Source organism: Arachis stenosperma, chromosome 7 (genome assembly GCF_014773155.1).
Source record: "Arachis stenosperma cultivar V10309 chromosome 7, arast.V10309.gnm1.PFL2, whole genome shotgun sequence".
Lineage (NCBI taxonomy): Eukaryota > Viridiplantae > Streptophyta > Magnoliopsida > Fabales > Fabaceae > Arachis > Arachis stenosperma.
Window position 1 is genome coordinate 63,883,065 of NC_080383.1, and position 11,076 is coordinate 63,894,140.

At 28.3% G+C, this 11,076-nt stretch overlaps 1 protein-coding gene across 1 annotated transcript; it reads right to left on the minus strand.

Moving 5' to 3' along the window:
• Positions 1–5,770: 5,770 nt before the first annotated feature.
• On the minus strand, positions 5,771–9,238 carry LOC130941860 (chromatin remodeling protein SHL-like). Its single transcript, XM_057870484.1, has 5 exons — positions 8,918–9,238; positions 8,442–8,787; positions 7,917–7,985; positions 6,324–6,459; positions 5,771–6,158 (listed from the first exon to the last, which is right to left on the minus strand). Exons 1-5 carry the CDS (start codon positions 8,988–8,990, stop codon positions 6,129–6,131), a joined length of 654 nt encoding a protein of 217 aa, XP_057726467.1. The 5' UTR covers positions 8,991–9,238; the 3' UTR covers positions 5,771–6,128.
• Between the last annotated feature and the right edge of the window lie 1,838 nt (positions 9,239–11,076).

Here is an 11,076-nt window from a genome sequence, read left to right on the forward strand (position 1 = left end):
GGAGATATATAATTATATATAATATAATTGCTATATATGTAACAAATATAAGTTGTTATAATTATAGAGACTTACTATAATTATATTAAATTTAATTATGAATGTAAATAAATAAAAGTGATAATAATTAATATTATTTTTTCTTTTTTACATTTAATATTTACCGTAAATATAAAAAATATTGAGAAAAAAGTAGATACTGACTTTATTTTATTTTATTTTACGTCATGGATTTTTTTACTAAAATTAATGGAGGAAAAAAAACTTTATGATTATATATCAATCTCAATCACAATAAATAAGATGAATCGATTGAGCAACTAACAAATTTAACGGGTAAATATTATTTTCTATTTATGAAAAAAAATGAGATAACATGCATGCGTATATTAATATAGGAAGAATATATACTCACAGCTTTAAAATCTTTAAGAATATTCGATTATATTATCCTTCAAGCCAAAAAATCTATCCTTTATTTTCATTAAATATTTATATTAATTCAATTAGATGAGTGTTTTAATAAAAAGAAAGATTATTATTATTATTATTATTATTATTATTATTATTATTATTATTATTATTATTATTATTATTATTGAATAATAATGATAATTATTGTTATTAATATTAAATTGGTTATTTATATATATATACATATATATATATATATATATATATTGTTGCTTTTACAATCGTGCAATAATATTTTCTTTTATTTGTTAACTAATTAAACTTGGTTATTTATATTAAATATATTTAATGATTACTAAAAATTAATCATATAATTATCATTATTAATAAACAATTATTAATAATCAATTTATATTTCTCTAAAATATAATTTTCTATCTTTTTGTTATTATTATTATTATTATTATTATTATTATTATTATTATTATTATTATTACATAGGTCACCATTAAGATAATAACTTGTCACTAATAAAATTTTAGGACAATGAATAAAAAATAGAATTATATCAATATAATTAAAATCAGTATAATTAAAATAGTTAAAAATATTTTTGATTGATAATTAGGTTAATAATGTATTAATTATTAATTTTATATAATTATAATAGAGATATTTTTAAATTAGTATAATTATGAATTATTCATAAAATGTTAAATATAATATTGTTATATAATTATAATTAAGATAATTTTCTGAAATAAATTTAAAAGTGATTAGTATAATTATAATAAAGAGATTATCTTAAATTAGTATAATTATGTATCATTCATTACATACTAATTATAATATAATTATATCAATTAAAGATCATTTTTAAAAATAAATTTAAAAGAGAGAAATAGTGCAATCATTTTGGAAGGAAAATGGGTTTACGAAAAAGTGACACCTCACTTTCATTAGTTGGGGAAAAACCCAATATTAGTATATTAAATAGAAATAGATTGGTATAAACTATAATAAATTATATAACATTTAAAAAGAAAATAATGAATAAGAAGAAAATAAAAATAAATAGAATAGATAGAAGACTACAATAAAATAAATTTAATGTGAGAGTTTTTTTTGGTACATTTCATATCAGATCCGTTTCAATAATAATAATAATAATAATAAATAAAAATACGTCAACTTGATATCTAAGAAAAAAGTGATGAGATAAAATCATAATACAGTTCTAAAGTAAAAGCTTAAATTAGAACATAATATCATTACACAACACATATTGAAAGTAATTTCACACTACAATATACCACAAATAGGTAAATGACTTAAATTTAAATACGAAACATTTTTTATTTATGCATACATGATAACACCATGGTCTATAAATACTTCATAGATAACATATCTTATATAGCTCCGAATGATGAGCACGAAAGTTGGAGAGTGTGGTAATTTGTGTTCACGATAGTTGTCTTCTTGCAACGACGCCTTGTAGGAAAAAAAAAGAATTGTTGTAAAAGCTATCAAATGAAAGAGTAATTGGTAAACGAATGATATTTTCTTCTAGCATACATGGTCTTTTATAGTGATAAAATAAAAATGGAAGGAATTAAATTTTTTATTTTTATATTAGGAATAGAATTTGATATTTATCCTAATAAAATTATTATTATTATCAATATAAATGGGTTAACAACTTGCCACTAATAAAATTATTGGATAATGAATAAGAATTAGAAGGATATGAATATAATTAAAATATTTAAAAATATTTTTGATTGATAATTAGTTTAATGATGCATTAAATATTGATTTTATATAATTATAATAAAGATATTTTCTTAAATTAGTATAATTATACGTTATTCATTAAAATAATTAAAAATATTTTTGATTAATAATTGATAAGTAGTTTAATAATGCATTAAATATTAATTTTATATAATTAAAATAAAGATATTTTTCTAAATTAATATAATTATACATTATTCATTAAATGCATTCATTTTGGAGAGAAAATGGGTTCACGAGAAAGTGACACCTCACTTTCATTAGTCGGGGAAAAACCAAATTTTAGTATATTAAGTAGATATATATAATTAGTTATTTTGTTATATTAATTTTATTAATTATGGTTAAATGACATAAAAAATAATTTAATTAATTATAATAGTAAGATATTATATGAAATTAGTAATTTTTTAGAATAATTTTATAGGTTATAATAATATGATTTAGAAAATAAGTTTTTTTTAATTATTATATTAGTAAATTCCAAGATCAAATGATAGGATGGACATATATCAAGGAGAAAAAAAATATAAAAAATCTTAAACCATAAATTATAAAGCTTAACCTTACACCATAAATCTTAAATCCTAATATTTAAATTAATAATTTTTAGTGGAACTTGATTAATTATAGTAATATTATATATATATATATATATTAAAAATTAGTGATTTTGTTATATTTATTTTATTAATTATTGTTAAGTGACATGGAGAATAATTATATTAATTATATAATAAGATGTTATGTAAAATTGGTAATTCTTTAGAATAATTTTATATATTACAATAATATAATTAAAAAAATTAGTTATTTTTAATAATTTAATTAATTATAGTAATATAATCTGAGAAATTATTAAATTTATAAAGTAATTTTATTAATTATATTAATATAATATGAAAAATTAATATTTTTATATTAATTTTATTAATTATAGTAATATGTCATAAAAAATTATTAATTATTTAGGGTATTAATTATAATAATAAGATGCTATAAAAATTAGTATTTTTTAGATTAATTTTATTAAATTGATAGGTGTTATCACTAATTTGAGGAATAAATCGAAAAAAAATATACGTAGTAAGTTCTAAGATTTAGACGAAAGGATGGACGTATACAAAGAATAAAAAGAAACCATAATTTTAAACTATAAATCATAAATCCTAAATACTAAATTAGTAATTTTTAAAGTAACTTGATTAATTATAATATATATATATATATATATATATATATATATATATATTAAAATTAGTGATTTTATTATATTGATTATAGTTAAATGATCTGAAGAATAATTTTATTAATTATATAATAAGATGTTATGTGAAATTAATAATTTTTTAGAATAACTTTATAGGTTATAGTAATATAATTTAAAAAATTAGAATTTTTTTATTAATTTTATTAAATTGATAGGTGTTATCACTGATTTGGGGAATAAATCAAAAATGATAAAAGGACTTTGCTAGGTAGATAATGGTTTTTGTGAATAATGTGAACAATAGACTCTAAAATTGGCCCAATAAAATAAAAACACACTATACTCCAAATTAGAATAACTTGTTTAATTATATATATATATATATATATATATATATATATATAGTGATTTTGTTATATTAATTTTAATTTATTAATTACAGTTAAATGATATGTAGAATAACTATATTCATTATATTACGTGAAATTAGTAATTTTTTAAAATAATTTTATGGGTCACAATAATTTGATTTAGGAAATTAGTTCTTTTTTATTAATTATAGTAATATAATATGAGAAAATAGTAAAATTTTAAAGTAATTTTGTTAATCATGATAATATAATATGAAAAATTAATATGTAGTAAATTCTAAGGTTAAAAAAAAAATGGATGCATATCAAAGATAAGAAGAAAAAAAATAAACCCTAAACCCTAAACTCTAAATTATAAACCCTAAATAATTAATAAAAATATTAATTTTTTATAACATCTTAATTAATAAAAATATTATTTTTTATAACATCTTACTGTGATTAATACTCTAAACAATTAATAATTTTTCATGACATATTACTATAATTAATAAAGTAATCTAACAGAATTATTAATTTTTCATTAATAAAATTACTCAAAACAATAATTAATTTCTTAAATTATATTACTATAACTTATAAAATTATTCTAAAAAATTATTAATTTCACATGACATTTTACTATAATTAATAAAATTATTCTCTATATCATTTAACTATAATAAATAAAATTAGTCTAAAAAAAAGCTAATTTTCCAAAGTATATTACTATAGTTAATAAAATGAATATAACAAATAGAATCTGCCCATTTGCTACGGGAAGGGTGGGAAGCATTTTGGCTGGCTTTCATTGTGATGGCCCACCACATTCTCCCCTATTCGGTGATATTTGTCAAAGAGTTGAATCACGCAACGCATTTTATGGTTATCACTGGAATTGCTTTGGAATTTTGAACTCTGGAGTTAGCAGTGATTTGAAATTGAAACCATATCTGTATATATTTTGGTCGTTGTGATGCTAGAATAGTAATCTGAATATGGAATCTTGTTTAATTTGGGGTATTGAGATTTTTAGGAATTTTAAGAAATTGGAGTAATATTGATTGTATTGAGCATTCTTCTGAACGGGGATGCTATAAGCAAGCTTCCCCTCCAAGGTGTGGTGGTGGATCAAGGAATACTAGTCCTATCGGTTGCGCCAGTTCGAGGAACGCTAGTCCTTCGCGGCAGAAGGTTGTTAAGAGGAAACCAAGGAGTGTGGGCAGTGGACTTTGGGCGTGCCGGAGAAGACGATGCCGAAGCCACCATGTCTAAATGGGGAGGAGAAGGAGTTGGTAGCGCAACGAAGGAGCCAATAAGAGAGGCAGTAGAAAGGTTCGAGTTGTTGGCTGTGAAGATAATAAAAGGGGCGGCTTGCGACGACGCAGGAAGAAGAGGAAGAGAAACAGGAGGAGGAGGGAGACGACAGTAATAATTAACTAATGATCCAACTAATTTTAATAACTAAACTAAATATATTCATTTAAAAAATTAATAAATAATCCCTCTATTTTCTAAGTAATTGCAAACAAGACTCCACTAAAACGAGCATTTTTATTTTGCGCCTACCTAGTTAATTGGTGCGCTAAACAACTTTTTTGGCGTCTCGGTACACAAACATATTAAGCGTACCGAATCCGTACCCTACTTCTTGTATCTTTTAAGTTGAGCGTTGTAAATAAAACAATATACCACTTATAATATATATTTACCTTTTTCATTTTTTATTAATCACTTTAATACCAAAAATAAACAATAAAAATATAAAATATATATAAAACTAATAAATATGATTTTTTATATAAAAAAAAGAACCCTTTAAGTTCAACTGAACAATAATATTATAGTGCCTTTCCTTATTGAATCTAACTTCTTTTCAGGTAATCAAAGAAAGTTAAAATTAACTACTCTTTTCCTTTACCTAATGACATCTTATGAATATAAAATTGCTTACGCCACACGGCCACAGCGTCAACAGGGTGTAATTGGCAGGAAGCTATGACCGAAAGTCGAAACCTACGTTTAAGTAAAAAGAACGGTGTCTGTCTACTGCTGATAAATAAGTAAAGGATACTATACAAAGCCCGAGTAAGAACAAGGACCGGAAGGGGGAGTTGTTAGAATCTACATTACATAACTATAGACAACGGAAACATTTCCTCGACTTCCAAAGCAAACAGGCTGATTATGAATACTCAAACCAAATAGATATCACAAACACTTCCAAATTAGTTTACTTTCGATAACATCGTCTCCGTGTTTGTTTGGTAGCTAGCAGGATCAGAAAAGCAAGGTCTCTAAGACCTCCATTATAGATCTCTACTGCATTTTATGCCATATATATACTATTATCACTCCTATGACCTTCGCCGACGTTTAGTCTCCACCTGAAAACCAAGCAAAAAGTTAACGCTAAAATAGTATAGTATTTTACTTCGTCAGCAAATTAACAAAATTAAAGAAAGAATAGATATCAACTGTCTCAAAGTTAAGGCACACGAATATATTTAAGTGCTGAACAACAATCTCAGACTATCCTCCAACAGTAATACCTTTGTATCTGAGTGTCTTGAAGTAGAGTGAGAATTTTGCAACTTTTTTTGACCTTCAGCAGAGCAACTTTCACAAAAGAAGTGGTCAAGTCGCTTAGCTTCCTCCACAGTCATGTCTATGCAAGCAGGGTGAAACCTGAATAAAGAATATTATGCTGAATAAACAAATTCTCAACATTCACAAAGCAAGCCTTCAGCTAGTTTCATTATGAATGACAACAGAAATATGCATAAAATTGAAGGAGAACAAAATTTATGAACTCTACAATTAATAATAATCATTGTAAATTATAAATTGATTGTTTCATTAACTCATTACTCATAAGGTGTTCAACATTTTAATAAGTTGGGCTAGCCAAGTGAGTCAGGTTCATCATTTCATATAATCTAGAGACGAGAGTAGTTTACACAGAAGATTTATCCCAGAAGCTTTTGGATCATCTTCCCAGAAACCTCGAATCTTCTCCATCCTTATATTTCAGTTAGAAAAAATATTTTTGTGGGACCTCAAACTAAGCCACAAATTTCATAAGCAGATTAAAGCCCAACTCCAAGAATAAATGCAAAGGTGCGAAGAACATTAAAATACAATAACAAAATATGAAATTTCTTAGATAATGTAGTGTAATAACTATAATATTTACATGAGATAGTAATCATAATGAAGAAAGAAGTATGAAATAAATAACACACCTCTATAGGTGAATAAATGTCATGGCAAATTAAGAACCTTTATTCAATTCTTACTTTCTTAGCAATTCCTCGTATAGTATTTAATTTCAATTCAATAAGCTATTATATCAGGGTGCCATTTTATATTTGATCATTTCAAATGGATTTGCGAATTTGCAGATTTACCTTCCTAAATCCACAAATTTGACATAAAAAGGCACGGGCGCTGTGTACACATGTTAAGTTTCGATTCCTGTACCTAGGCTTGCTGTGATGTCTATAAAGCTGAATAACACACTAGCCAAACTTATTGCTTTTGTGTCCATCTGGAATTTACTCATAAGACATGAATGATCACAAGTATGCATATTCAATGAAACTATTCTATGGAGGATAACTCCCACATGTCCATATTCTACTCAGAGAAGTTACACGACATATGAATGCATGTGCAGACAAGTGGAAGCAGAGTAAAGAAAGCTAGGTGGGGTTATGAGTGTTAAATGACACCGCATAGTCAGAAGCAGAAAATTCAACAATGAAACAAGCAAACACCAAATCGTTGATACATAAAAGAGTCAAACACACCAGCTGCTACTGATGAATGTATCATCTTCAAAGAGTACCAAATTAGCAATGGCAAGAATAGTCTAAGTTAACTGGAGATTCTTACACAAGGAAAAACAATGCCAGTATGGTAAAGGCAGACATAAATAACTGGTTTTCCTCACATGAATTCAGATGAAAAGAGGTAAAACATTCTTAAAAAACTGAAATTTAAAATGAATTCCATCAGGAAGATGCAAATATCTACAGAACTGGACATACTAGAATCAAGAAATCAACCAGGTAATGAAACTAAAAGCAAATAGTAAAGAAGATGAAGGCTAAATATAACTCCTTCGCATATATTCAACTTACCAATCACTGCAGCCCTCACACTGGACCATTAGGTCATCAGGGTTGTAGGGCATCTCACATTTACAATACCTGCAAAAATAGAAAATAAAATAAAAAAATAAAACAATGAACATCCTGTTAGCCTAATTCCAAATAAGGTCACACAGCTACTTGATTCAAACAATTCTTCAAACGAACAAGCAAATAAATACTTAATGACATAAACAAAGCTTAACAATTTCTTCCAAAATAGGCTTATAATTCAAATAAGCACTACACAAGTAGAATAACGAAGTGTGTGACCAATGCAATGACTAAGAGAATCCCAAAATGGCCATTAATCAAAACAAGTCTGAATTAAGTACTAGTGGAAAGCAACTAAATAAAACAGAGTGAAACTCAATTCCAACACAGATTCGACTTAAAAAGTAGATATTTCGCAATTATCATATCAGCGACTTGAAAAGAAAAGGATCATTATTTCAGCTTTTAGGCTATGATAATAATAACAATAATATTGAGAAGAACAAGTAGGGATGAACTAACACAGCAACTCTGTCAGGATTGAAGGCGCCGGTGGAGGAATTGTACTCGAAACGACAGAAGAAATCGTCGTTTCCAACAGCATCGAGCTTGGTGTAGCTCTTGAAGCTGTGGACCGTACACTTGGCTTCGATGGTGTCGGCGCTCTGAACGTCGAAGTGATCGGAGAGGAAAACCTCCTTGGAGCCATGGAACTGGCGGCGGCCGCCGATTGACTCCTCCGGGCGGTAGTACCAGCGCACGTGCACCTTCACGTTGGCGCCTCGCGAGTCAGCTTCGATCCGCTCGATCCTCGCCACGTACGACGGTTTCGACGGATCGGAGGGTCGCATGAGCACGCAATCCCCGGCTGACAACAGTACAAACAACGAATTAGAATCACATAGAGATTCAGGTCAGCTGAAAATGAAAAGCATGAATCGGAAACTGAAGTTAGCGAAGAAAATTTTAGCGTTTTCTCGGGAAAGAAGAGAAGGTACCTCTAAAGGTTTTGTTAATATGTTTGACTGTGTATGAGTCTAGGGTTCGGCGTGGAGCCTTGGGTTTAGCCATGGAAAGGGTACAAACAAAGAGAAAGGAAAGGAGAGAGGTAAAAAAATAAAAATAGAAACGAAAATTACAGAAAAACCGGGTAAGGTATTTCTATGGTGTGGATTTTGTTTATTGAGGTGAATGTTTCGGTGGTTGGGCGGACACGGTGGAAGGGTACGCCGATTGCGTTATCAACGTCTTCTGTTTTGGTGTCGTGTGGTGTGGCGTGGAGCGGAATTGAACCAACAATTTCGAGTGGGAGCGGAACGTTGACGACGACGTGAGGGCAGTTTGGTAATTACAAATTAGAGTCCACGTGGCGCTTGGGAGCGTCGATCTTTCTTGTTTAGTTCAAGCATGCTGCCCATTCCCTCTTTCCAGATACGCTTAAGTCTTAACTAGTTCCAGTTTCACACTTCCATCTTCTCTCTGGATTCTTCGTTATCATGTTCCATCGCTTAAGCAAACTAACGCATTCATTGTTCTATCGATCTACCGTGCAGTTCTCCATTAATAGAATAATATTGCAATAAATGTCTACCGTACCTTCCATGTCTAGCGAGTGATGGTAATAAGCAGGTCTGATATAAAAAATATTACTATTGATAATAACAACATACATACGCATTAAAATAGGCTGAAGTCTTGGCGAGAGATTCAGAGTGTGCAATTTCATTTCTTGTCATAGGCTCATGCATATATACATAAGGATAAGGATTATTATATATACTCAAAAAATAACAAAAATTTTATTTGATTTGTTCTCTACTGATGTTACTGTACAGTTAATGTAAAGGATGTTGATAGATAGATAGATAGATAGGAGAGTGATGTGATGATGATGGAGGTATTGGAGGGGGCAAAATTCATATTCTAGGGATTGACATAAGGTGTCGTTAATTGAGTGCAACTTGGTGCCCTTCTACATGGATAATAAGGAGGAAGGTTGAGGTGTGTTTGTGAATGCTTCTTCCTTTTCTTTGCATCAGGATGCTCTGGCTTCTTCAAATCCTCCACTGAATGAACATCTGCAATGCATGTAAATGATCTCGATTTACCCGAGTAATACCTTGACAATCCTCTCTTCCTGCAAATTCATCACAATACTCTCATTACACGCAAGTTACGTTTGCATCAATTATTGAATAAACAAATTCAAACATGCAAATCTATTTAATACTTTTGTGGAAAATTGGTTCCAAGTGAACCCATGTTGAATATCAATGTGTCCATTTCTTGATCCATTTAGCAGAGAAAGATTGACACAATAAATTCTGGGATTCTCTAAACAGTTAATCATGCATATAGGAACTAGTGCTGTGTATGGTCTATATAGACTTAGAGAGACAAGATTAAGACCACGTTATTGTCTAGACTTCCTCTCAATCATTCAACATGCAACTATTTTCGGCTCCTCCCGTTAATTCCTCATTTTAATGAATTACTGCCACCTTCCATAGCCGCCAAAAGACAAATTAAAAAAGAAAGGGGAAGAATAGGAAGCCTATACAACCGTCCGTTTTTTAGATCAACATTCAAATTGAAAAAGTTATTTGGACGATGCTCGTAGCCAATCGCAAGCCTTTACTAACAACAATTTGTATTTTTTTTAGCTTCATTGTATTTTTGTTATAAAAATATGCAAAAACAAAAGTGTAACCAATATAAGTTTCCTTTTTCTGTTTTCAAGTAAAAGATAACAGACTTATTTTTAAAATTAATTTTCTACCTTTCATTTACTATATAGAAAAAAAATTATATTTGTTCAAAACTAAAAACAAACTTATCTTATAAACAAACTTTGTATCAATAAATAGATTTAGCCTTAGGAGAGCCAACACGGCCAATGTTACCCGCAATTTTATACGTTGAGAAATTGATTAGTGCTAGGGAGCCAATGGCTTAAGTGTACAATGTGTACAATGGGCTAAATTTTTGGTCCATGAATAAAATGAACATCACCATACTAGCTAGAATAACCATCCGATACCAAGGATAACCATCCAGATACCAAGGATAATAAACATCTCAATAAAAAATTAAACTAATTTTGGGGTTCACCAAGGATCGAACTCTTGACCTTTCGAATCTAGAACTCTAATACCAT